The sequence below is a fragment of the Lissotriton helveticus genome, chromosome 4_1 (assembly GCF_964261635.1).
Source record: "Lissotriton helveticus chromosome 4_1, aLisHel1.1, whole genome shotgun sequence".
In the NCBI taxonomy this organism is placed as follows: Eukaryota; Metazoa; Chordata; class Amphibia; order Caudata; family Salamandridae; genus Lissotriton; species Lissotriton helveticus.
In genome coordinates, this window is record NC_136063.1 from 1,683,633,290 (window position 1) to 1,683,660,531 (window position 27,242).

Sequence of the window (27,242 nt, forward strand, 5' to 3'; positions counted from 1 at the left end):
TGATCTAAGATCTCCCTGACTTGTTTTTTAGCTTCTTGCTTAACAGGATACTGCCTTTGTGCAGTTGGTAGATTTTTTAACTGAATTTTATGGTGAGGAGAATCCTCATCCCATCCTACATGATTTTTATATAATGCAGAAGCTTGGGCCACTGCCCATTTTCTAGCAAATGTGTATTTTTTATGAATTGGAATTTGATTTGAGAAGGCAGGCATAATCATTTCTTCGCCATGAGGGCACTCCCTGACAAACTCTGGTGGCCAGTCTTTCTCAGCTAACAGGATATCATAGCCTTTCGAAAGGTTATCCCAAAAGAGACCCTTTATTTTCCTAGTCTTGTCCCCCTCTATACGCAATGTTATTTCGTATAATTTATGGGTTTTGCTAACTCTGGTGTCTGCAGTTTCCACTTGAATGTATTCATTCGTGTCCACTGTCTCCAGAAGATTCATCAGGATCTTGCGAGCTATGGTTACTTCTGCTGCGCTGTCTAGCACTGTCTGGGCCCACTCTCCATTTTTCAGTTGTGTCCTCAGAATCCTCGGCATGTTTTATTTTAATACAAGCTACCTTCTTCTTTGGAAATTGTAATTTTTTACTTTGATGAGCAGGTTCCTTGTCTTTGGACTTGACGTGCTCTTCCTTGTGTTCTGACCGTCCTCTTCTTTCCGATTTCTGTGAGGAAGTCTGAAAAGATCGAGAGGGACGTGTATCAATATCTTGATATCTGTCAGGTTTTCTCAATTTATCCCTATCTCTAAGGTTGTATCTTTTCTCAGAGGGCTCCCTGTGGGGAGACTTGCCTCCTCGTTCTGGAGATCTATCTCTTCGTTGAGGAGACCTTCCTCTGGACTGAAACCGTTTATCTCTGGAAGTGGATTGTTTATTACCCTCCCAACTCTTTTTTGGAGTGTTGAGATTATTTTTAATAAATGTTTTTTCAGGATTTTCAAGTAGTTGGGGTTTTAGTGGTTTCCGACCCAAACTATCTCTACCTAGTTCTTCATAGGATTTTTCTATGATTCTGGCAAGTTCAAAAGGTTGTTCTGCTATATCTGTTTCTTTCAATTTCTGGCGGATCGCCACAGATGCTGCTTCTCCTTTTATGTTGGCTAGTAATATAGCCGTGACTTGCTTAAAGTCTTTTAGTAATTTCATACCTAGAATTAAAGCAGGTTCTGGACCGTATTCATTTTGAATCTGTCTTAGTACATCTGGTATAACCACCATGGACGGAACACCATGTGTTTTTGTGTATATTGAAGCAAAGACTGTGCCCCAAGTGTCACAGTCCTCCACATGTGGTACGATCCCCATTGGAAGACAGATAGTCAGAATTCTGTGTTTCTCATGAGGTGTAGTATCAGGAAATACCACCTCTATTTGAGTGATTTTCTGGGCTAACCAGAATGGAATCTGTTCCTGTTTTGCGGGAATTTTGCCAATGGCTGATTGTATATTCTGTGGTGTGATTTTATTTGTGTTCCCCTGGTGAGGGGTGGTCTGTGGAATTTTTATTGCTGGTTGGACTGTTGAAGTCCGCATGACATATTGGAGCAATTGTCTATGTATTTTAATTAGTAGTTTTAGCTGAGCTAAAAGTTCCCGGTCTGACATTTTTCCAATGTCGGGAAGTGGTGTGTAGCTGGCTAGAACTGGCCATGTGGGTCCTGGTCTACCTAGTGGACCGAGCCTGGTGATGTGATTTTGATGTTTTAGGGCGCCATTAAACCAGAGCAGGTGCTCTTGGTATGTTAGTGGGATTTCAACGTCCTCGAAAGGAACGTATTCATCTGGAGGTTCCTCTATTTTGTAATAGTGGAAATCTTGTGTCACAGCGTGTGCTGCTGGAAAATGTATCCATAAATAGAATACCTCTGTCTGCCGATATTCATGGGCCTCTACCACGAATATGACTGTACCACCTTTCGGTGATAGCCCACTTTCTATAATTTTAATAGTTATAGTTCTTCTCACATTGACCGGAATGATTATAGCATTCGGGTCTTCATCTCGGAGACTTGTGTCATCCGCTAGGAGTTGAGCTGCTATTCTAGCTTTCTCCCTTTCATCGTCACTTTCCGCCATTTGCTGACTGAAAGTTTTGTTGCAGATCAAGTTTCATGGGAAACAAAGATTAGGTGCACAATATTTTGGAACACTGTATCCTTCAACGTTGACTAAACCAAAAACTAATACATAGGAATCTCTGCCTACTAAGTTCTGGCGGATATTAACCTTTTACCCACTCCAGACGTCTTTTGGAGTATTTACGGGAAAAAGGGGTCTGTGTGAAAAGGACGACTGAGTTACTCTAATGTCTTGCGTTAGATTATCGCCTTACCAAACGTTGGGCGCCATGTAGTGTAGTTCCTATATTCCCAATAGGCTCTGCGCAGTGGAATAATATAAATAGCAGTTTAGACGTAGGACTGAGGTCATCTAGGTCTCTACTGACTATATTAGACTTAATTAGGTTTGCCAGCTAGCTCAGCGGTCACTAGAAACTTTCTCGAGTAAACAAGGAGGTGTTAACTTTCCTGAATAGACAAGAAGGGATTAGCTTCTGACAACCGCATAAACATGACAACTTTGCTCCCTCAGAATAAAGAGTATATCTCTAGAGTCGTGTGAAAACAATAGACAACTATTTCACTCAGTCAATCGTGCATACTTAGTTTCACCAGAGTGCAGAGAAATAGAGAGACGGGCGTTTTCAATAAAAGTTGTTATTTATTGAGCAGTCTTCTTTCTCATGCAAGAGAAATGAATTGCCACAATTGCGATACTTATCATAAAGTAAAGTGCGTACAGTAAAAGTAGCATTATGAAATAATACTGTAAAAGCATTGATATGGTTTCTTAGCCATATGATACTTTAAAACGAATAAAATATATACATACATAAAAACATTGACTAACGTACTCAACTGGTGCTTCTAATATATGCCTACCTCCGTGTACCTGACCTAAGCCTAATACGTGGGAAGGAGTAAGTAAGTTGCAGTTTAAGTTAAGTTGGTTTTTTGCCAAGAATCTGATTCAAGAAATCTCTTAAGGATTTAGTGAGCTCAGTACCTTGGTTCTAGAATGAAGGAGGTCTTGTATCTCGTGTCTCAGGACTCGATATCCCAGCAACCCGCAAGGGTGACTGGAAACACCGGAGCTGGATTTCTCGGCAAGAGAAAAGACAGCGTCTCTCTCAGTGCGTCAATGGGAGGGTCGGCTTCCTTCAGCACTCGCATCAGCTGGGCTTCGGGCAAGCAGATAGCCGCTCTGCTCCAAACCACCGTGTGTTTGCTTAAGGCAACATTGGTATATTTATACCTGAAAGGTGCCGGGTTTGAAGTAAGGTTTGACATAAGACGTCACTAAGAACTAACAGTTCTTTCTGGACTCCAGGAGTTCTTGTGCAAATCAAAACAAAAGCAGGGGGAATTCGCGGGCTTCTGGAGGCTTGGTTTGTTTAAAGAACACATTGTGCTTTCTAGGAGTCTATGGGAGTAGCCTTGCCGTATTTGGACTGCATTTTCTATGCCTAAATATGGACATGATTCTTATGCCTTTATAAGGATATGCTTTGTTATAACCACTTAAGGGCATGAATCGGGGTTATCTAATTAGGGTCCTAGATAGATTCACAACAGAATGAGCAGATCCAGTTGAGGGCCTTGTCCCGGATCCCTGCATCATGAAGTCTGCGTGTAAGGGTGCGGTGAGAGACTGTGTCGAAGGCCGCTGAAAGGTCGAGGAGGATGAGGGCTACTGTCTCTCCTCTGTCCAGGAGGGAGCGGATGTCATCTGTTGCGGTGAAGAGGGCAGGTTCCATGCTGTGGTTCTTTCTGAAGCCAGATTGGGAGGAGTCAAGGATGTTGTGCTCTTTGATGAAGGTGGCGAGTTGGTTGTTGGTGGCTTTCTCAATGACTTTCGCTGGGAACGGGAGCAGGGAGATAGGTCTGTAGTTCCTGAGGTAAGAGGGGACCACTGAGGGTTTCTTCAGGAGGGGGTTGATCTCAGCATGATTCCAGTTGCAGGGGAAGGAGGCGTTCGCAAGGGAGCGGTTGATGGTGCGGCGAAGCATGGGGGCGGCTCTGTTGAAGATGTGATGGGGGAAGGGGTCCATGGGTCCCCCAGAGTGAATTGACTTCATCGTCGTCAGTGTGTCTTCGGTGGTGAGGGCTGTCCAGCTGTCAATCATTGGCTTCAAGGTGTTGGCTATCTTCGTCAAAATTGTCGTAAATGTTCTTGATTTTGTGGTGGAAGAAGGTGCTGAGTTTGTCGCAGAGGTCTTGTGAGGAAGGAATGTCTGTAGACTCGCCTGATGGGTTGGGCGAACTCCTTGATGATGCTGAAGAGTTCTTTGCTGTTGTGCGTGTGTGTGGAGATTCTGTCTTGGATTGCTTTCTTTTTTGTATTTCTAATGAGTTGGTGGTGGGCGTTGATGGCGGCTCTGAAGTTGTTGTGGGCTTCTGTAGATTTGAAGGTCCTCCAGGCATTTCGAGGTGGCGGCATGTGCGTCTGGACTCTTGGAGTTCGGTGGTGAACCAGCTGTCTTTCCTGGCGTGTGTGTTGTTGTTCTTCTTGAGGGAGGCTATGGTGTTGGCACAGATGGAGATCCATCTGTGCAAGGTTCGGGTTGCGGTGTTGGGGTTGTCATCCGTGAAGGTTGGGGTGGAGTTGCTGAGTGAGGAGGTGGGTTGGTTGTCAGTGATTTTAGGTCAATCTCTGCGTGGGAGCAGGTGCTGTGTTTTGTGGATGGTGGGTGTACTGAAGGTGAAAAGGATACAGCGATGGTCTGTCCACGGGTGTTTGGTGGTGTGGCTGAAAGTGATGGAGTTTCCTGTGGTGAAGATGGGGTCGAGGGTGTGTTCTGCTGAGTGTGTGGTATCAGCCAAGAGCTGGTGTAGTCCTATGTTGTGGAGGTTGTCCAGAAGGGATGTGGTGTTGGGGTCTTGTTGGTATTCGAGGTAGAAGTTGAGGTCCCCCAGCAAGGTGTAGTTGGCCTGCGGGGTGATGCTGTTCGTGATGGAGTTGGTGATTGGTTCATGTGGTCCAGGGGGTTGGTAGATGAGGGTTCCTCGGAGGGTGGTGGTAGGGCTGGCCTGTATCTTGCAGTGTAGGTGTTCCATCAGGTGAGTGGGCTTGTCGGAAAGTGTGCTCAGTCGGAGGGTGGATTTGTGGATGATGGCGATTCCCCCCCCACCCCGGCGGGTGAGGCTGTCCTTCCGGGAGATCTTGTATCTTTGGGGAATGGCGATGTCAAGTCCCGAGGTTGTGTTAGTCCAGGTTTCAGTGAGGAATGCAATGTCCGGGTGGTGCTGTCGAGGAGGTCTCAGATTTCGGTGGCGTGTTTGTGGAGGGATCCGACGTTGAGGATGCATTGCAGGGTCTTTGGTGCGGTTGCGTTGTTGGGGCGGGTTGTGCTGGATCTGTGGTCTTGGCGGTGCTGTTGGAGTGGCGGCAGCGGTGACAGATGAAGGGTCCGTGGGTGGTGGCTGGTGATGCTAGCTTGCAGTTGTTGTTGAGACCTGGATTGAATGTGTAGAGTGCCACTGGGTTGTAGCTTTGGCGGTGCGGAGGTCCAGGGTTCCTGGCGCTGGTAGCGTTCGGGTCACGGATGGGAGCAGACAGGCTCGCCTTTGGGATGCCAGAGGCACGCCTGCGCAGCGGCGGGCATCAAGTCGGGGTCAGGGAGGGCTGGACAGCTGGGAGCGAGGAGGGGAAACTGGCTTGGGCTGGTCACGCTGGGGGGATGGGCCTCAGGGGCTGTTGTGGAGGGGAAAAGCAAGAGAGAGGTGCACATAATAAAGAATCAAGTACAAACAGAGTAAAAGTGAAAAGGGGGATGGAAAGTGATAGAAAGAGAGTGACAGTAAAAGGGTGAAAAACGAAGGTGAAAGGAAAAGGCAAGCAGAAAAATGGAGCAAGAGAAAGAGTGAGAGGTCCACTGGACCACCAGGGATGGGGCGCAGGTATCGCCTGCGGGTGGAAGAGGGCCTCGAACACCAACACTCGAGAGTGTAGGGGCTCAGGAGGGCCTCACTTGATGGTGGAGCTGCAAGGGTGGGAGAGCAATTTCACTGACAATAAGTCATTGGTCTTTGTGATTTGCTTGTTTTTAGGTCGAGCTACAGTGCGCATGCGCTGCCTGCAAGACCTGCTGGAATCGATAATCCGACTTTTTTCCTACTTGCTGCTTAACATTGGTTGACCCTTGTAATGCTCTTCTTTGGTGCCTCCTTACTGGTTCCAATAGCCGATATGTCATTTCCTTTGAAGGCTACGGAGCACCGGTAAAGTACTGTTTGCTTATGCCTTCAGTGTTCATCTGTTGTTTGGAGAACTCTTTTTCTTCTCTTCAGGCTGATGATGGTGTTGTTAGTCTGCACTAACGTAAGCACGGGAAATGCTGTGATACAATGCTCCATAACTAAGCATTATTTGTCGATCCCCTCTGTTGGATCAGTCTCATGAGGGTCCGGCTCAGGGTGAGGATAAAGGCGTGTACACGTGTGCCTGTTTGCCGATGGGTCCCTGTGGGTGTGCATTTCTTTGTGCGCATCAAAGCAAATAAGCCTGCCTTAAATGGGCTGATGCATAATGACACTGGAACATACAAAAGCGGTTTCCTTGCATTAGCACATTAAATCCAGACACACTGGATTTGCTTGTGCTTTTTTTAAATTTGTGAGCTGTCTGCTGGGATACATGAGGTTTTTCTTTTACTTTTCATGTCAGATCTCCCTGATAGGACACAGCAGAAGAACAAATACACAAAATACGGTGTCCGTCTTCTATCTTTACACTGCCCACGCCTCTGTTGGTGCGCATCATCAGTGAGCTGGGTGAAGAGGCCTCCGCCTCCCACTACGAGATCCGGTGACCGGTGTCACTTGCAAGTGAGTGTTGAGCTTTCTATTTTATATGGGACCCATTCCTCCGGTGCCCCTTTGTTGCCCTTTTCTTTTGTTTTACTTATTCCTTCTGCAGCATGGCTGGGAGAAGGTCAGTTACTTGGACAAAGCATTAATCAAAATACAGGTTGGCAATTCTTCACCATAAGTATTCACTTAAATAAAACTTGACCCCGTAGGACATTCGCAAGTACACAAGTATTCTTTGTTCTGAATGCATCTTCCAGGGAGCGTGTTAAGGTTTTGCAACACTGACCCACAAGTTACACAGCAACAAGACAGTGTTTATAGTTGCACACAAGGATTTTTTTATGCTGCGGCCAGTGCAGGCTTCTGCCGAGGAACCAAGGGGAATTATTCATTCGCTCCTCCATTACCTGAGTGGTTTATCACTCCCACCAGCACCCCAAGGTGGCATAATTAGCCATAATATACACCAGGAGTTGGGGGAGTGTTGGACATCCACTGATAAATAGCCTAGCACTGGTCCACAGACAACCACATATAAACCATACACATCTGTCGACTGATAGGCAGGTATGGATGACAGTGACTCAATGAACGTGTTGATTTTAATTGTTTTCTTTGAATTCACATCCCAAGGAATTGGATATGGACAGTAAGATACAAGGACAATTGATAAAAGACTATCATTGATGATTTATGACATGTTATACACTAGACAATGAATGTGTTGATATTTTGATTCCTTGTTTCCCTATCTTATTTAATTGATTTTTTGACATTTATAGTCGTTTGTAAACTCATGACTATAAGTCATATTTCATTGCAAAAATGATGTTATTAAGATGCTCACACACAAGAACACATACACACTTTGTTTCACTGAAATTTATCAGTGATAGTTATCACACCGCATGTTTACCCGGGTGCTCTTACAATCATTCACACAATTTGTATTTACATTGCTGGTTTCGCGTTTTTCACTGCTTTAGAATCATAGCTGCCAAGGTTTCAGATTGCTATGTGTGACACTTTCATAATTTCTGTGTAATTATGAGTGACATTTTAACGAATATGAGTGACACTCATGAGCAAAATCAAGCAATGGTTGTCATTGTGTCGACTGAGTAGAGGTCTGGGGCAGCGTCCTGAGAGCATGAGCTACAGGCTCTGGCAGAGCAGGAACGCTGTAATTAAATATAACGTACTGTTGACTGGAAAGTTGGACGTTACCTGACCACAATTAAACGAAAAACCGGATGGGACTGACTCGTATGTATAGCTCAATTTACATGAGGCAATAGTAAATAACATGTAATTAATGAGATCTGGCTCATGCTCCGAACTAAGCGGCGCTGCTCAGTGCAGCCTGGGAGAGCGGAGCTGTAACGGGGTCTCAGTCAGGCTGCAGTGAGTGACGCTCTAAATTAAATATATAACAGGCACTGCCAGATCCTGTATTCATTATATTTACCACGGCGCCGGCTGCAAAAGTATGTGTTACAGCCAGTGGAGGTTATAGCAAACAGAGGCAGGGCTCGGCTGAACCGCCAGGCACAGGCACAAAACGAAAACAATGTTATTAATGCTGCCGCCTATTTGACATACCAGTAGGTGGAGCGCGCACACTGGTACTTAAATGCGCAGCTCCTTGATGTGAGGAATCCAATCAATGATTCCCACGCATGACTGAGTCTGACCAGGCGGCCAGGCCTATGTCCAAGTGAGAATGACTGAGCAGGCTGATAGGCACCAGCGCGGACATCAGCTCAGCTGCTGTCATTTAACCAACATTAACGGGCACCAGCTGAAAGTTAAAAAATTAGGCTGACTCCAAAGAAATATTCAATCCCAACAATTTTATAAATTCACACACCTGTCAGCGCGGCCGCGACGAGTTCTGTAGCATGCCAAGGCAGTAAGATCCTATTGCAATAATCACTGGCTGATGAGAGAGGCTGTCTCGTGACCAGCCTGCACTCTCTCAAATTCCCCCGCCGCTTCTGCTAAATTACTTTCTGTTCCTCCGGACGTGACGGCACTCTACCGCCGCACATCCGGATTTAATCCCGGCCAATTGTGATTGACACGGATTGAGGGCAGTCCGGCCCCCCTGCAGTGTGTGATTCATGATGAGCCGCGCTGGCGCCGCACCCTTGTTTCCACGGCATTAGGCAGAGTGCAAAGAGAAATACATTGTAGCGCTCAGAGCTGAGAGCAGTCTCTGATTAACTGTTTAGGAACTCGGAAGCAGGCGCACCTCAGCAGCAGAGAGAGCCCGGGCACAGTGACAGGCGCCGCTGGTGGCTCGCCTGGCAGCAGGTGGCAAAATGCGTGACAATGCATTTCACTGTGGTGATGCGGATCACCGCACTGAAATGCGTGAGCATCACACCTGTTGCGTGACGTTTGGCAGGACTGTAGAATAGTATGATTTTTTTCATTCTTAAAACAACGTGATTCATCCAACCTCATTTACAATAGAAGCAATTTACATGGAGCTTCGAGTCTTTCTTCTTTCACTTTTTGACGGGCATTTTACTTTGCTTTGGAATGTGAGTCTTTTCACCATCACTACACGGTCACGTGACACTGTAGGGCAGGCCCTTAGAGGTTTAAACCAAAGCTTGGAAGTTGCTGATTACCTCTCATGCGGATACCGAGGACATTTTCTATTTTCAACTCAGCTTAAGCTTACTAACTTTTAGACGCTTCTCGTCTTTTCACTTATCGTGTAATTATGCGATGCTCACTTTTCTTCGTTATTATCTTTATTTTACAGCCGACTGACTGTCGAATATGTAAATAACGTGACACATGAGAAACCGCCACATCGTGTTGTGAGTTTCAACTCTTTAATCTCATACACGTTTGTTTAACGGTCTTTATTTCACGTCATACACAGTACTTATATTATTTTTACAGATTTCATACTGAAAAGTTCGGAACCACTTTTTGACATTCATGTAACAATTGAAAGAAATTGTGAGTATCTAGAAGGTTCACGCCATTCTTTTAACGTTTGCCGCCGATTCTTGCGGTGTTCTGGCCGACTTTCACGAGTCTTTTCACCTTCGCTGCAGTTAAGAACCTTGCACTATTAATTTGTTTTTCTGTTGCACAATGTCATTACTCGCACAAGTCCATGCATGCTTCACGAGGTTGAGCACAAAGAGATTTTCGCCCACATTTTTTCAGATTTTCCATTTCTAAACTTTATCGAGGCACGAAGTCAGTTACATGTTTACATTAGACCTATGTGACTATTTACAACACATAGCGCTTGCTGAGGAGCTTGACATTCATCATTATATTGGGGATACCTCAGCACCAGGATACCTGCCAGGTGATAGTGCGCTTAATAAGTTGAATAAATAAATAAAAATAAATAAAAGGTATTCTATCATTTATTTAATGATGACCCATTTAGACAACTATGTACTATTAGGGTACCGGTTTAAAACTAAAAAGTTGTTGCTTTATGATTACAGAAAATAAGTCCCTGAAGAAGGGCACGACCCAAAATGCATTGGGAAGAAGGGCACGACCCAAAATGCATTAGGAAGAAGGGCACGGCCCGAAATGCATTGGGCATACAACTTGAAACATATGATAAATATAATTATCATTTGAAGATAAAAAGATTTGAATAAACTACACCGAAGAAAACCTAAAAAATACTCGCTTGAACTTTAATTCATTTTTCTATTCGAGTGCACCCTGGGGACGTTTCCACTGTGAGGGATAACGCAAGTCTTGGAACAAGTAGAAGTTCCCATATAGGGTGAATCGGAAGAAACAATTGTGCATTGTTTTAATTAGATTTTCATGATAGAGGAAATCTTTCCATATTATAAAAGTGTATTTTGCTGCACAACACTTACATACCTTTCACCTACTCTCAGACACCGCTCACCCACCATTTTCTCTGCACAGTCACCCTGACATTGCGCTGGCAGTCACATACTGCTCACCCATCACTCACACAGTGCTGGCTCTGCACATACGCACACACACCATTGACATACCTCTCACACAACACTCACATTCCTTTCACCCTACACCCACACCTTTCAGCCTGTTCTCAAACTGCTCATCTTGCACTTATACTATTGACATACCGCTCACCCTATACTGGCACACATCATACCTTGTACAGGCTAAGCTTCTCTCGCCCTGTACACTCACACAATTCTCAGTCTGCACTGAACACTACTTTTCATAGGTCCTACCCGCTGTGGCAGACCCAGCTTTATCGCGAGGAACTTCTGGCATGTATGAAGTATAACAGGCTGTTGATATTGATTATGGGTTAGCAGTCTTGAGCTCCCAAACACTTAAACCAAATCCCCAGGAGAAAGAATACCATATCACCCAACGGCTGCAAAATGGATGACAAAGTAAACAGTGAAAAATACAAATTTGAGTTATGGGTGTTTTGAAGCAGTGCCCCCTCCCTAAAATCCTGAAACTGTCTGCGCCAACTTTATATGAATTTAAAAACACAAGAGAGGAAACCTCCTAACTGAGTGGGCGAGCTGAGGGTCGAGCGGGTAAAATTATCAAAGTAAAGAAATACAGAATACAGCCTAACTGGACTGATACTCAGACACAGCGAAAGGTCCCCAGGGATAGTGCGCCTACTGCAGATTGTAGGCAACTAGGAAGTCTCAGAGGTCAATGGCAAGAGGGCCAGTTTTGGCTCATTCTTCATTTCCTTCTGTCAGTTTAGCTCCAGAACAACAGCAAGAACAACAGTTTATGATTTTAATACACTACCCCTGCAGCTGCTAGGACACCCAGCAGCAGTGGGCAACCTCATGTCCATCCGGTAGCTGAAGATAATGGTGACAAGCTGCAGTTACTCAATGCATGTAGGACACATGCTGCTGTTTCATGCATTACCAACTGTGACACGCACAACCACTGCCTGGAGTGAGAGGGTGTGGTCACCAAGGGATTGGCTGGGGGCAGACCACTTTGTCTCACAATGCTGCACCCTTCCTACTCAGGCTCAAAGAAAAGATGCAAATGTAAACTGCCATCAGTCATAATGCGTGACAGGTCCCAATAACAAATGGATGTCCTCTGAGCTGATTCAAAATGTGGGTGACACTTCTAAAAAATGTTAATGGCTGAAGGGACACCCATCTATCTGCCTCCCTACATGTGCTATCCTTTCGGCTGATTCAAAATGTAAGTCTGAACTTCTGCAAGTTCAAGTCTTTGACATCTGTATCAAGTATTTACTGGGACTGCAACACATCTTGTTAGTAGATGTTTTGTAGTGGAACTCATTTCTACACAAGATCCTTCCTGACCACCCATTTGCATCCATGTGAGTTCTCAGAGGCCACCAGCTTGGTTGGTAGTAGCTCCTAACAACAACTCTAAAATAAAATAAAATATATCACACTTCATTTAAGCAAGGATGAATGGGACTAACCCAATGCCTCGTTTAGGTGTCATTTTTATCTTCTTTGCATATTCCCTGGTAGACAGCTAAAGCAGTCTTTAAACCAAGTCATAATAAATCCTAATGACAAGAAAGTCTGAGGTTCTTTAGGGATCTTTGGAAGCCTTAAAGGGTAGATCTTGGGTATTAGAGGGTGGGTGCATCTTCAGGGGGTAGGGGACACAGGTCCCCTAGGAGTAGAATAAGCACAGGTAAATGCATTAGGTTTCGCCTATGGGATTAATAATATGTTAAAAGGTGTGGGAGCAATTTATGAGTGCATGGTGAATTGTGTGTGTGCTCTCTGTGCAGGGTGAGTGGTGCATGAATTAAGGTTGCTAGGCGTCCGAGTGCAAGGTGAAAGTGCCTCAATGCATGGTGATTGATGTGTGTTCGGAGCCGAATAAGAATTGTGTGAGTGTACAGAGTGAAAGATGTTACCCTGTACAAGGTAAGAGGTGTGCGAGTATAGGGTGAGCGGTATGTCAATAGTATAAGTGCAAGATGAATGGTTTGCGCTCAGGGTGAGAGGTGTGAGTGGAGGCTGAGAGGAATGTGACTACTGGGTGAGAGGTATGTCAATGGTGTGTGAGTGCAGAGGCAGCGCTGTGTGAGTGGTGGGTGCGCAGTATCTGACTGATAACGTAATGTCAGGGTGACTGCAGAGTAAATGGTGGGTGAGTGTACAGGGTGAGAGGTGTCTGAAAGTAGGTGAAAGGAATGTAAGTGTTGTAAAGACATGTCAGCAGCGCAACCAAAAAACGTTCCACTATATAATCTATATGATTAATAATAAGCTCTTTCTTGTTGTCACACTGCACAGAGACATAGGTTAAGTCATCACAGACTCACATTGGGTCCAAAACAAAGACCCAGTGTCCTCTTGGTACACTATGAAAAGGTAAAGGAAAAACTGTATACACTTGCGCTTTGCTGCACTTATTAATTTAACTGTGCCAATAAAGCATTATTCTACTTTGTTGCAGAGAACATAAAAAGTCACAATGACGACTGCCGCCTCTATGTGACTGCACTAGCAGAACGTGCTAAGTTTGAAAGCGATCTGCGTGGTAAGTTCGAAAATAAGTGTGATGAAGTAACAGCTGGTTGGTGAGGCCAGGACAAGTTAAACAAAATCCAACCAATATGGCAGAGGTAAGCAAAAGCGGGTCAATGTCGCATCTAAAACACTAGAGTGACAATTTAACTTGACTAACTTCCCATGGTCAAACTATATTGGGGGGTGGTCACACTCCATCTCTTTCATAGAGAATAAAAATATGGCATTTTCTCCTTCCCATATGAGGTACTTGGGCGAACCCACACCTAATAATGCTGCTAATAAAATGCACATTTGTGTTCCAGCATTTAAGTATTGGTCCTCTTCCGAGTTTTCTGCATCTCAACAGAAAATAAAATACTGCAGAAACGTCAGATCTTGTGGCACCGTAGTCTACGGATGAGTAACACCTGTGCATCAAGGCCCTGCTGCTGCTCATGCGCACTCTGGCTTGCACGTAGTTCAACCAATATGCCCATGAAATGCGCTACATGAAACAGCACGAGCGGTGCATGTCACACGAGGAGAAGTGCGCAGCCAAAGAAGAGTTTCTTACTCAGAAAGCCGAACACAAGCAGACATGGGCCATCCAGCTGCTTGCCAAGCTAAGCCGTGACCTGAGCCCGCAGAGCCGCCAGGACCTGGTGCTGACCATAAGTGGTCGTAAGCCACCCTGCTGCCTCCTCTCTAACCCCGACTAGCGCAATAAGATGCGCTGCACAGACTGCCAGCACCAGGGTGATGAGGAGTGGGGGTAATGATTACAGAAAGACAAGGGGGGGATGAAAAAACAACACACAAGGGAGATGAGGGTTGGGGAAAAACAGACAGTGCAGAAAGAGGGCAGGAGTGAGGAACTGCAGACACATGCACAAAAAGTGGAACCAGCAAAGAGAAATACAAACAAAATATGGACATGTATGTATGTATTTAAGCTTGTATAACGCGCAGCTACCCCCAACGGGGGTGTCCAGGCGCTTGCGGACACGTGTGAGGTGAGTTAGAGTTGTCAATCCCTAGTTTGTTACGGGAGGCTGAAGAGCCAAGTCTTCAACGTCTTCCTGAAGATAAGCTCAGATTTAGCTTTTCTGATATGATCAGACGTGGAGTTCCATAAGATCGCAGTTTTAACGGAAAAAGACCGCCCTCCAGTTCTGGACTTAGAGAAACAGGGTATGACAAGGCACTCATGATTATTAGATCTTAAGGTCCTAGACTGATGGTATTTGCGAACTCTCTTCCTTAGGTATTGTGGACCAGTATCATTAAGTGCTCGGTATGCAAGAGTTACTGGCAGATGCATCAAGCAAAATACCTCCCGGTAAAATACCGAATCGGTAAAACAGGCAGTTACCGAACGCTAAACCTGAAAATGCCATGCATCAACCAAAAATTGCAAAAAAATAAAGAATCGCTAACAACATCCCCTCGGTAAATTACCGAATCGCTAATCAGACAATCGGAAATAACGAACACCAAAGAAGACCTCGGTAATACCGAATCGCTATTAAAGAATCGCAATGGAATGCATGAACAATCGCTAATACCGAAAAACGCAAAAATCGCTATTTAGCATGAGCAAAATAAGGGGAATCTGAATTAGGAGGTAAAGTTATTTGAAGGATAGAAAAAAAAAATCTGAGCAGGTGCTGACAATCAGTAACCCTTCACATATGCCCTGGGAAACCCCACAAGTCATCCAAAATGGCTGCCCTCTACGTGCTTGCTAGGAGGAGGAGGATCAACGCCCAGGCTCAGCGCAGGAGGATGATCCAGGACAGGGTCTTCAGGGTGCGCATCACTTTGCTGGGGCAGACCGAGGAACAGGTGTACGATAAGTACAGACTCAACTGTGCCATGATCATGCGCCTAATAGCAGATCTGGAACCATTACTGCAGCATGAGACCCGTAGGACCAACGCCATACCAGCCCATGTCCAGGTCCTATGCTGCCTGCACCTGCTGGCGTCTGGAAGCTTCCAGGGGGTAATAGCTGAGACTGGAGGCGTGTCGCAAAGCGCATTATCACGCTTCTTCCACCGGTTCCTAGAGGCCATGCTGACATTCATGAATCGCCACATCACCTTCCCCACAACCCCCCAGCAGCTGAACCGCACCAAACGGGAATTCTACCAGGTGGCACAATTCCCCCATGTGATAGGGTGTGTTGACTTCACGCATGTCCCCATCTGTCCTCCATCAGCCACCAAACACATATACCGCAACCGGAAGTCATATCATTCTATTAATGTGCAGGTTGTGTGCAATGCTAAGTACATAATTACGGACCTTGTAGCCCAATTCCCCGGGAGCACACACGCACTCCACGATGGGTGTCAGTGGCAGTTGCGCTGCGCACACTGCGCCTCCTCCCGCTAGTCTCCGGCAGGGAGACGCTGCTCACACTGGAGGCTGCCTCACTCCCCTCATCCACTCCCACACTGCTGACACTGGCTGACCCAGGCTGCAGTTGCTCCACTGCAGTGGTCACCCTCTCAAGGGCCTTTGCCACATCCCCACAATAATGCCCTAGGTCCACTTGCAGGGACACAGACCTGTGGGACAGCACAGCTGTGCTGTTGCACAGCTTATTGATGGCCTTGTTGGTGGAATTCAAAGCAAGCATGACCTGCTTTTGAAGCCGTAACTGCAAACACAACAATGATGGACAGAATGTGGATCAATGTCACACATTCACCCCAGTCCAAAGATCTGGGCCCAAATCCATCGTTTTTCCACTCCACACCACCCTGGGTTGGACAATTTTGAAGCCGGCGCTCACTTTGTTGGCCTGTGACTATGGCACGTGTCATTTCCTGCAGGCAAAGCTTGATCTCATTGTTGCCCGCAGCAACGGCAGTGGTGTGCTCACGCACAGCGTCAGTCATGTTGCCTATTTTATTGCACAGTTTTGTCATGGAGAGTTTCATAGCACCCATGTGTCTCCCCTGCAGGCGCTGGACACGCAGCATCCGGGCCTCCACAACTCCGTACCCTTCGAACGGATCCACTTGTCTTGCTACTGCCCTGACCAGGGGCACAGCCCTCTGTCTGACCCGCTGACGTGCTGCAGTTTGGGTGGTTGGAGTGACGACAGCCTGGCGTGGGACATTTTGGGGTGCTGAACTCTGCTCCGACTCCATCTCGACCAGGGAGGGAACATCTGCCCTGCGGCTCTGCGGAGTTGACCGCACTGGTGGTGGTGGTGGTGGTGGTGTCTTTGCCCGTGAGGATGGCGGTGGTGGTGGTGTCTTTTTCCGCATGGATGGTGGAGGTGTTGTCCGCGGTGGTGGTGAAGGGGAGGACATGGCTTCATGTCCCTGTGAGCACTCCGCATCGGTCAGCACTGGTGACTCCAAAATGACGAGGCGGTCACTGCCGTCAGAATCCATGGGGGATGCATCTGTGTGTGAAACAGTGCATAGTTAATATAAATGTATTGTATGTGGATATAGCATTGTTGTCTCTAAATAAAGATGTTTTTGGACAGACATTTGGCCCTTGGCTGCTGTATTCATTTCATTCACTCATTCATGTATTGACTACAACTCCCATGGTGCAACACTGTGGTGAGGCTATGTGTTTGAGGCACGGCTACATGTGCACTGGGTCTGGCATGGGGGAGTGGGCAGGGATTAACTACACGCTGCATTGCTACGCTGCCATGCATCTTACCTTGTCCTCCTTCCGCAGCACCAGAGGTGTCCAGATGGGTGACCCCCACAACAGCTTCTGGCTCTATGGTAGACTCCACTAGGTCCTCCAGGGCTGTGTTAGGTGTCACATTGGATGTGCCCCCACCTGTGCCTGCAGCATCCTTGACCCTCTGCGCAATCCTCTCCTTGGCCATTTTCCGCAGGTCATACCAGCGTTTTTTTAAATCATCGATGCTGCGGTGGGTGACTCCGCAGGCATTGACCTTGTCCTTGATGCGCAGCCACATCTTTCGTTTTTCAGCCTCAGGCACCTTCAGCGACAACTTCCCAAACAGTTTGTCATTGTTGCTGGTCACACACTCTATCAGGATTTCGAGTTCCTTGTCTGAGAACTTGCGCTTCCTCTTTCTGTGTGTGTCCTTTCCCTGCTGGGGGGCCTCCTTCTCCATCTTGACCTGCTTGCCTAGTCCTGCTTGCTGCTGGTTCAGTCTGGCTCCTCAGCTCCTGTGCTCTGCCTCCTCCTCTGAGCTCCTCGGGCACAGAATGGAGCATGGACTGTCCTACTTCCTGGTTGTGATGTCATCAGCCTGCTTCCGATGCGTCGCGCATTTTTGCCGTTTTCGCTATTACCGATTTCGCAAATACCGGATTCACTAATACCGATTCGGTATTTGCTAATTCGGTATTTGCTAGTCTCGCTGACGTTGTTTCGCTATTTAATACCGATTTTTACCGATTCGGTAATTAATACCGAATTCATTGATGCATAGCGGTTTGCATGTCCTTAATAGCGATTCCTTATTTTTCGCTATTAAGGACATGTAATACCGATTTTTTATGCATATGCCCCTTAGTGCCTTAAATTCAGTTCTTCTCTTGACAAACAGCAAATGGAGACTGCCCAAGTGGGGGGATATGTGAAGTCTTAGTGGGATGTTTCTAATGAGCCTATCTGCTGCATTCTGCACTATTTGCAGTTTTCTGAGTAGGTATGCTGGCAGCCCCAAGTACAGGCTGTTTGCATAATCAAGTTGTGATGTGATTACTGCATGGACTATTATTTTCCTACAGTCCATTGGTAAAAAGTAGAGGAATCTCCAGAGGGCCTTCATTTTCCAGAAGCACGACGAGGAGACTTGGCTTATTTGCGTCTTACAAGACAAGGCGGTATCTAATTTGAACCCTAGATTCCTAGCAGATGAGACTGGAAGGGGAGGAGGGTTGAGTTCTATAGGCCACCAAAGATCTGATAGTGGGGGTGAGGGCTGGTTGAAAAATAGCATCTCTGTTTTTTCTGTATTCAGCTTTAGGCAGTTAGCTGACAACCAAGTTGAGATGTCCGTAGGACACTGCCTAAAGTTTGAGAAAACGGCCTTTGATCAATCTTTGAAGGAAAACACGAGTTGCGTGTCATTAGCATATGAGATAACATCAACACCGTGTTGCTTTACCAAAGTGGCAAGGGGGGGCAAGATAAATGTTAAAAAGGGTTGGGCAAAGTGCCAAACCCTGACATGATTTACAGCGCTTTAGGAAAGCCAAAAAAGTTATGTGGATGATAACAGTACTTGGGCCTTGTGAAACTGATAAGAGCAAACACACGAGGAAGAGCAGGAAATAGCATGCAACAGCCAAATGAAACAGAGGAAAAAAAGTAGCAAGCACAGGAACCAATGAAAAGCAAGGGGGTGGAATGTAAGCCCCTTTTAAGATATATATTAACAATAGATTTCACAAGCACAGTGCAAGCACTGTGCAGGCAAACCCTAAAAAAGGAAATTAAATAAAAGTCTACCTGTTTGACTTCCTTTACGGGCTTCTTTTAATGTCTGCAAATATTATAGTAATATACAGAAGAAAGGCTTACAAGAGAAAATACAGAATGAGAAAGTACAGGATAAACAAGCATTGGTAAACGCAATAGTTTTTGCCTATGGGATTAATAATATGTTTTTGTTGTAAGTTTTAGCTTGGTGAGCAGTGGTGCAATATAAGCCTTCTTGAACAGCAGAGTTATCAAGGAAACCATGTAAACACAGACAAGTACCTCCTACTTCCTGCCTCTATGACCCAGTGCTTAAGTGACAGACGGAGCTCTGGGTCGAAAGTTACTGTTGGCAGAGCTAGCAGAGATTCCGCTAAAAGTAACCAAGAAGTCCCAGTACCGTTACATAACCTCTACATATCTTTTAGCAGAGATAGAACTGGTTTTAAAATGTTCAGCATACGCAGGGCAGTTAGGAAGTTTTAGCCATGCTCCCCTCGTACCACAGATATAACATGTTAACATAGCAGTGCACAAGCAGAGGCTTTTGCTCTCGGGTTATGTACTTATCATGATGGAGAGAGGCTTTCTTCTCCAGTTAATGACTGAGGAGCAGAGGGTGCAACTACTCACTCCAAATGTTGTCCATTAATACATCCTTCCTAACTGCTGACAGGCCATTCACCTCACCTCACTCCATCCTCACCCACACTACAGAAAAGCAATCTTACCTCTATCACCTAAAACATAGCAGTAAAAACCTATCTCCTAATCACTAAAACAGCCTGGTAACAGTACATTACATATCAGATTTCCACAACATGTGCTTATTTTGAAGAAAGTTATTATGTTTGGGTGAAGCAATGGTTTGGGGGACTGTCTCATAGACTCACCAAACACTAGCAGTGAATGGCAGTTGATTAAAAAGAAAAGAAAGTGATATGAATCGGCCAGCGTTGATCGTGGCATTTGTTTTTTTTTAAGCCATGTTACACAGCAGCCTGCTGCTGTGCAATATGTTACACAAAGCGGCTGGGGAGCAACATAAGGGAGGCAAGGGGAGGAGGGTGGGAGCAGCAACAATGGGGCAAGAGAAAAGCAACACAAAGGAGGTGCGGGTGGGGGGAGGCGGCATAAGATGGGGCAGCAACACATAGAAGGAAGGGGAAAGAAAAAATAGTATGAGAATCACAGTGCAAACAGCGGACACGCACTAATTAAGCTGATTCAATCTGTGCTTTGTCCATGCAGCACAGAAAGGAACGTAATTGATGCTTGCCCTGTGCTGGCCAAATAGGAGGCAGCAAAGACTAGTGACATTGAAGCTAACAAATGATAAGCAGAGTGTGAGCTCCAAGCCCTTTATTGCAAACAATACGTCTCACAAGAGCGCATGCATGCAAAACACATGTTGTCGCAGGGTTAATTTTTTGAATTCTTTTTATTAAAGACCCTCATAAGACATTACAAGGTTAAATATATGCACATGCATACAACTAGCTTGAGTTATTAACAAAAATACATCTTGGAAATGGTTATACCATCATAATTATCATAAGAATAATCGTCAGGTTGGATTAGCCTTCCTACATAAGGGGAGTGAACTAAAGCAAGCTCAATATCATTCATTGCAGAGCAGGTACGTTGATGCTGTTGCAAGATTGACCTAAAAATGAGAAGAGGATAATGCAGAAAATGGGGAGGAGACGACTACAAGAGAATTCAAAGTAGACAGCAGTAAAGAGCAGAAGAGAGCATCAGAGTAGGGTCCAGAAGTGAGATGGAGGGGAAGGAAAGGGGAGGAGAGAACAAAAAAGAGGGGAAGGAGAGGCTACAGATAGAGGAGAGTTAAAGAAAAAGAGTAGAATAAAATGAAGAACAGAGAAAATAGGGCATGAAAGAGAGAACAGAGAAAAAGCGATGTAGAATGCGATACAGAAAGAGGAGAAGTGTAAGAAAGGGAGTGAGATATTAGCGATGATATGTGAAATGGGTGCACAGGCGAGAAAAATAAGAGAAATGCATGAAATGGGGTGAGGGAGTCCGGCGGCAAAAATATTATGAGCGAGCGGTTTGAGGGGAGAGAAAAGCGAAGAAGGTGGGATTGCAGGGTTAGGAGGGGCATCTACTGTGTAAAAACATTGTGAATGGCTCTGACAATGTAACAGTGTGGGGACTGCATGGCAGACATTCTTCTCGCTGTTTAAGATTTAGACCTAGGCTACTTGTCTCCTGTACTTGAATGAGCTTGGGGTCAAAGGTTACCTCCTACCTATCATGTTTGATCAGAGTAAGGGACTGGCCCGGTGAGAGGGCTTAGATACAAGTGATTATAAATTAAGGCCAGCCGAAGCCTGTTCAGAATGTGCAGAATTATGTAAATAATAACTATGTGTCTTCACAATCTGTTAGCATATTGAAAGGGTAACATGCTAAATGTCTCATCTAGTACCCCTAATGTTATCAAACACAGCCGTTATATAGAGAAGGTAAAGCCATTACGTTATCCAACATAAAGCGCCAGTTGACTCGTCAAACAATTTAATAAATGATATGCACATGCAGTGTTAGTGAAATGGATTTAGCTGTGGAGCAGTCCTTATTGAACGAGTATCAGTGAGCCTCTTGGTTTTCAAGTGAACATTTACAGTAACAGATAAACCACTGAAATGTAGCCACTCACTCCCCTTCGTTGAACCCTGAGCCTTTGCAGAGCCCTTCAACCAAGGCAATGGTTAGGAAACAAATAACAGCTATAGAAGAATGATGCATTTCTGGCCAAGACTGGAACACAGATAGAGATGAATTTAGAGACTGACCCTCTGCCCTCTTCCAGCAGAAATGCTCAAGTACTACAAAGGGGAGAGATACTTGGCAAGGGGGAAAAAAGTCTGGAGAACGACCCTCCAAACCCCTGCCTATTGCAATGCCTCCCCATTATATAAACACCTGTTACAGGTATATAGAGGCTCAGTAATAGCTACAGCATCATCAGTTGCCTGGTTGTTGAATATGGGAAAATTACATACGCACCATGTTTAATTTGAACTTCCTGTCTTTACTTAACTGAGGGTATAAATTAGGAACCTGATTGAGAAACATGCATGCAGCTAGTTCATTCTGGATTTTGGAACTCTCACCTAATGTTATTCAATGGATGCTTCAGTACTAGAACTATGGCTTAGTTTGGGGAACAGGCGGGGTTGTTTTCAACTACAGTAATTGATTGCACTGTAGAAATTCAGGCTTAGATCAATGTTTTCTCAATGATTCCTCATTGATTTATCTTAAATACCAGCATTAAAGAAGTATTCTAGGAAAATAACCACATTCACTTTAGATACCTCTCTGAATGTTAATGGCTTCCTTTCCAAAATTAAACATACAGAAGTAATCAAAATGGCAAACAATATACTCAGAGGTTCTGATGCTTAGATGATGAGTACTAACAGCAATTTCTTTGGAAGGAACAGATACTACTTAGTATATCAGTCTGACTTTACTCAGGACTCAAGTGGGGTGGCCACACTGCTGAAGCAAATGGAAAAATTACATGTGCACGAATGTAAGCAAAATTGATTCAACTATGGAGCAGTCCTAAGTGTACGAGTTCAGTAAACTTCTCAGTTATCAAGTGAACATTCACGTGTTTGACATGCCCTGTTGTGTTAAAGAGAATAGAGTGCAAACGCCATGCATTTGTGTACATACAATTATCAAAAATAAAGTTGAAATGCCAAAGTGCCTTGTAGACCTGTGTCTTAGTGATTTCAGAGACTCTATGCGTGTGCAAAACATCAAAACCTTTCAGGGCCAAAAGTGTAACTGGCACAATATTCTTAATAAATAACTCACTGTGTTTACAATTTTATGAGCATTATCAAAACGTTTCTATCGGGCATCTAAGTCAGCCGCCCTGTTGGAAATGTTAAACATGAGCGTTGGTTTCCTTACCATGCGTGATTACGTAGGTGTCATAAACATGAAAATAGGACTAAAACCAAGTATCTTAACATTAGGCGCCATGGTGAACAACCTTTACAACACAACTTTTACATCGCAGAGCCTTTACAACGCAACCATTACAACGCAAACTATTACAACGCATTGCTCTGGGGGGCGCTCTAGGATAGGGAATAGGTTAATTTATTATCCAATAACCTTCCCTAGTGTCCACGGGGACTGGAGTTGGAATAGTAAATTAAACTATTCACTATCCAGCACCCCAAAGCACTATGCGTTGTAATGGACTGCGTTGTAATACTTACGTTGTAAAGGCATGCGATGTAAATGCATGCGTTGTAATGTCATACATCCAGGCGCCATTTTAGAAAGGTGACGGATGATTGTATGTTTACAGAAAACGACAAATGTGAGACACCCTGAGTGGCCAGGGTATAACAATATACCTGCAGTGTGCATTAATGTGATTCACCCTCTTATAAGCATGTTTCCTATATTGATGATATGAATATCTATTAAGAATGCATGAAACAAAAAAATGAAATCCTAAATACGTGCTTTGGTAGCATGAGTATGTATGTTTACGCAGGTGTCGGAAACAAGAGGTAAAACTAAATACCTGGGATCACGCTACACAAATAACCATACCTGTGCGGAGACAATAAAAAACTGTGGGCAAGGTAAGGGTAAGGTCAAGCCGCTGCGCCTTAGGAAGAGATCGGTGGAGGGGACAAGCAGAGTTGATGACACACTTGCTCAGAAAGTAGTTTGATGCAAACGAAAAAGAGTACTTGGGCCATGGGATACTGATAAGAAGACCACACGAAGAACATCAGGAAATGGCATGCTACAATTAATAGAAATGAAGGAAAAGTAAGTAGCAAGCACCCCAACCAATGAAAAGCCAGGGCGGGATGTAAGCCGCTTTTAAGATTTATATTAACAATAGATTTCACAAGCACAGCGCAGGCGAAACCTAAATAGCAAGAGTTTCTGAGGGAGAAGGAAGGGTGAACATAAAAAGGCAGACAGAAATTTGAAACACTAGCAATGGAAAAGGTAAAGTGAAAAAGGACGCTGTTCCCTTGCCCTGCCTTACCCTTCACCCTGAGGATGAGTGGTGTTATTCAGGTGCGATGCAGTCACTCTGGGCATCGGAGGATTGTTCTCCACATTCAGCAGCGAAAGGGCCCTCCTCCTGACTGCCAGACACATGTGGTACAGCTGCTGCCTCACCTCCTTCTGCCAGTAGGCATAGATGAGTGGATTGAGCAGAGAATTCCCAAGCCCCAGGAGCCAGAGATACCTCTCAAGTACTGCGTAGAGCTCACATGATTTACATGCCAGCTGCACGATACTCACTACAAAGAAGGGTGACCAGAACAGCACAAAGCAACCAATCAATATGGCTACCGTCCGGATGGCTTTGAGATCATGGCTGTTGTGCAAGTTTGTGCAGTGTAGTGCTGGTCCGACTTGCTCAATGTCCCAGATCTGGTGAGCGTGTGAGCGTGCAATTTTTAGGATGTCACAGTAGAAGTAAATGAAAACAAGCAAACCAGGAAGGAAGCCAAGACTGAACACGGTAAGCATGTATGATGGTTCGAAAACACTGAAGAAAGTGCATTTCCCTTTGTAGTCATTGAGCTGGAAGTTCTCAATCATCACCGGAAGGAACCCAAAGAAACATGACACGATCCACAGTCCCACCAGAAATGCAGCCACCACTGGGGCGGTCATGAACTGCAGGTAGCGCAGCGGCTGCTTGATGGCGACATAGCGGTCCATGGCCACTAGCACCATGGTCAGGATGGAAGCAGCAGAAGGAGATGTGATGAAGGACATGGTCAGGGCGCAGCATTGCTGCGATGTTGAATTCGGTTGGGCCAACTCTAGAGTGGCAATTCCGGTGATGGAGATGCCAATGAAGGAATCCGCCACCGCTAAATTCAGTACGAAGCACAGGCCTAACGACTCACTTTTGTGAATGAGCAAGATCAAGGTGACAGCCATGACCGAATTTGTGGCAAAGATGAGGCATGAAAAACAGCTGAGGATGACTCCAAAGACAAAGGAATCCATTGCATAGTGTTTCCTGGACGACACGGAATCCAAATGTAAAAGCCAGTGTCTCACTGACGAGCTAATGCAACACACCGCCAGCACGTGCAGCGGCTGTACTTTCCAAACATGAATCGCAGCATGCCACAAACAAGTCCTGGTGGGAAACGAGTTCACGTCCCAGCGTGTTACGCGGATTATTGATCACGCTGCGCACGTTCTCCTCTGAAGTATTGTTGGGCCGGTGGTGATGACGCAGCACCAGGGGGCCAGCAAACAGGTTCAGAAATGGGTCTTATTCCAACTTCCAGCAGACAAAACGAGAAAATACTGCATTGCAGGGAGCAAGGAGTGCACGAGTTTCTGTGGGTCTCTTTTATCAAGGATTCGCGCTGGAGAACTGAAGGTTGCATCCCAGTTCCATGCAACACGATTAAACAGTCTGACAGCTTTACAGGTCCCGGGACAGTAGATGTAAGTAGTCCACCTTCACTTCCACTGATGAATAAAGAGGCTTCAAGGTGCGTTGCCTGGTTGTCTTCAAAATACCCAGCTCATCACGGCCTTGAAACGAGTGTCTGAGGGAGTTCACGTGAACTTCTCCTCCCGCGGTGAGGACGCGCGGCCGTGTTACAACGTCTGTGCGCTAGCAGGGCGCGCGCGGCTGACTAGTTCATTTTATTGCCGCTCTCAACGCTGCCTACGACGCTGGAAATCAAGTCAATGAATAGCCACATCTCATCAAGAGTTTCCTGTCCATCCATTTCTCGCTGCTCGTGCTGCACCCGCAGCCGATAGGGCACTTGGCACCTGCCCGCTTTCATCCTCAGGCCACCTTTTAAGGAAAAATACCGACCATTTGTTAACGATTTGTTATTCTGGAACATCCACGAGATGACAGAACGACAAAAAAATCTTTTAAACTTGTCAGATTTCTTTTGTCACAGGGCGGTCACCCTTTCGTTTTTTCTAATAATCATTCTGGAACGATTTAGACAGCTCCCAAATACTTTTAACTGATTTCCCTATGTCATTGGTGTTTCAGGCAAGAAGGAAAATACGGCATCACTGCTTTTTCGAATATTTTTACTAGCCTGGACTTCTCAGTGCCAGCCAGGCTATTAAAAAAATTGTAAGATGGCAATCTTAGGACATCGATCAAGTGGCATTTTAATTCTGGATCACCACTAGCCTTCTGGTCAGCTACCCTTGCATTTTTGGTAGGGTACTAACTTTCTCTAAAAGGGGAGTTTTGAGTTCGAATCACCTAAAGTGAGCTCTAGAAACGCTAATTTAATCAAATCACACCTCAGTCACAATGTTTGACAGACTTGTGTCTTAAATAGTTGAAGTGAAGCCTAGAAGGGTATGCCCAGACTTGGGTCCTGTTCACACTTGGTCACTGAAACTAAGCTATGCCTAATTGCTGGGCCCTAATAAGGGCAAAACCGGTCTAGGGTTGCATGTGTTTCAGTACAAGGGCGATCTGGTCTAGCAGTTTTGGGCTGGACTGTTAATTACCAGTGGCTAAGATTAATTCAAGCATTCTAGTGATTACTTTTTTGTATGCTCAGTGGCGTAGGTAGACTTTAGACCGCCGCATTACAGAGCGGGGGCCGCTGCCCCCAAAACTTGTGCCACCTGGGCGGCCAGCCCCCCCACAGCCCCTCTTACTACGCCACTATGTATGCTTTAATGCTTCAGCATGACACCCTATGTGGAGAGGGTATGCCCAAACATGGGTACCATGCACACTCTGTCACGGGAACCAAGCGATACACAGCTGATGAGCCCATAACAAGTACGTAACCGGTCCTGGGTTGCATGTGTCCCAGTTCAGGTCGGCCCTGGCCTGGCAGTTCGAGCTAGAATGTTCCTAGTGGAGTAGGGCCAAAACTGATTTCCATATTGATGGATCCAAACTGGGATGGCAAGGTGTGCAAAATAATGAATCAATTAGGAATTTATATAGCACAGCTACTCACCCGTAAGTATCTCAAGGCGTGACAATAACAATGGATTGAGATGCGGCCCGAGTAATTACTAGTGGCTGAGATTAATTCAAGCATTCCATCCTTCACTTTTTGTATACTAAAATAGTTGAAGAGCAACATTATTTTACCACCTTACAGGTAAATTATTGTGGGTGACAGGCACTATAAAGACGTGCTGTTTTTGATAGGGAATGTGGCAACATTTGTTGATCTAGCAAAAGTAAACAACAAAAAATAACACAACATACTCAAAGCAAAAAAAATAGACAATTAAAACATAACAGAGCACAAGACAACAAAAAAGTTGAAATATAATGCAATAGAGCAGGTCGCAATAATTAGGCATAGCAACACTGCAGGACAAAAAACTACAGATCACATCACCACCACAATAAAATGCCACACAACAA

General features: G+C 45.3%; 1 protein-coding gene across 1 annotated transcript in view; it reads right to left on the reverse strand.

Moving 5' to 3' along the window:
* GPR119 (G protein-coupled receptor 119) overlaps positions 1-25,481 on the reverse strand; it is a 46,540-nt gene extending 21,059 nt beyond the window's left edge. The window contains exon 1 of the mRNA XM_078685890.1: positions 23,877-25,481. Coding sequence (XP_078542016.1) covers positions 23,877-24,859 — 983 coding nt within the window. The 5' untranslated portion in view covers positions 24,860-25,481. The remainder of the gene's footprint in view (positions 1-23,876) is intronic.
* Positions 25,482-27,242: the final 1,761 nt, after the last annotated feature.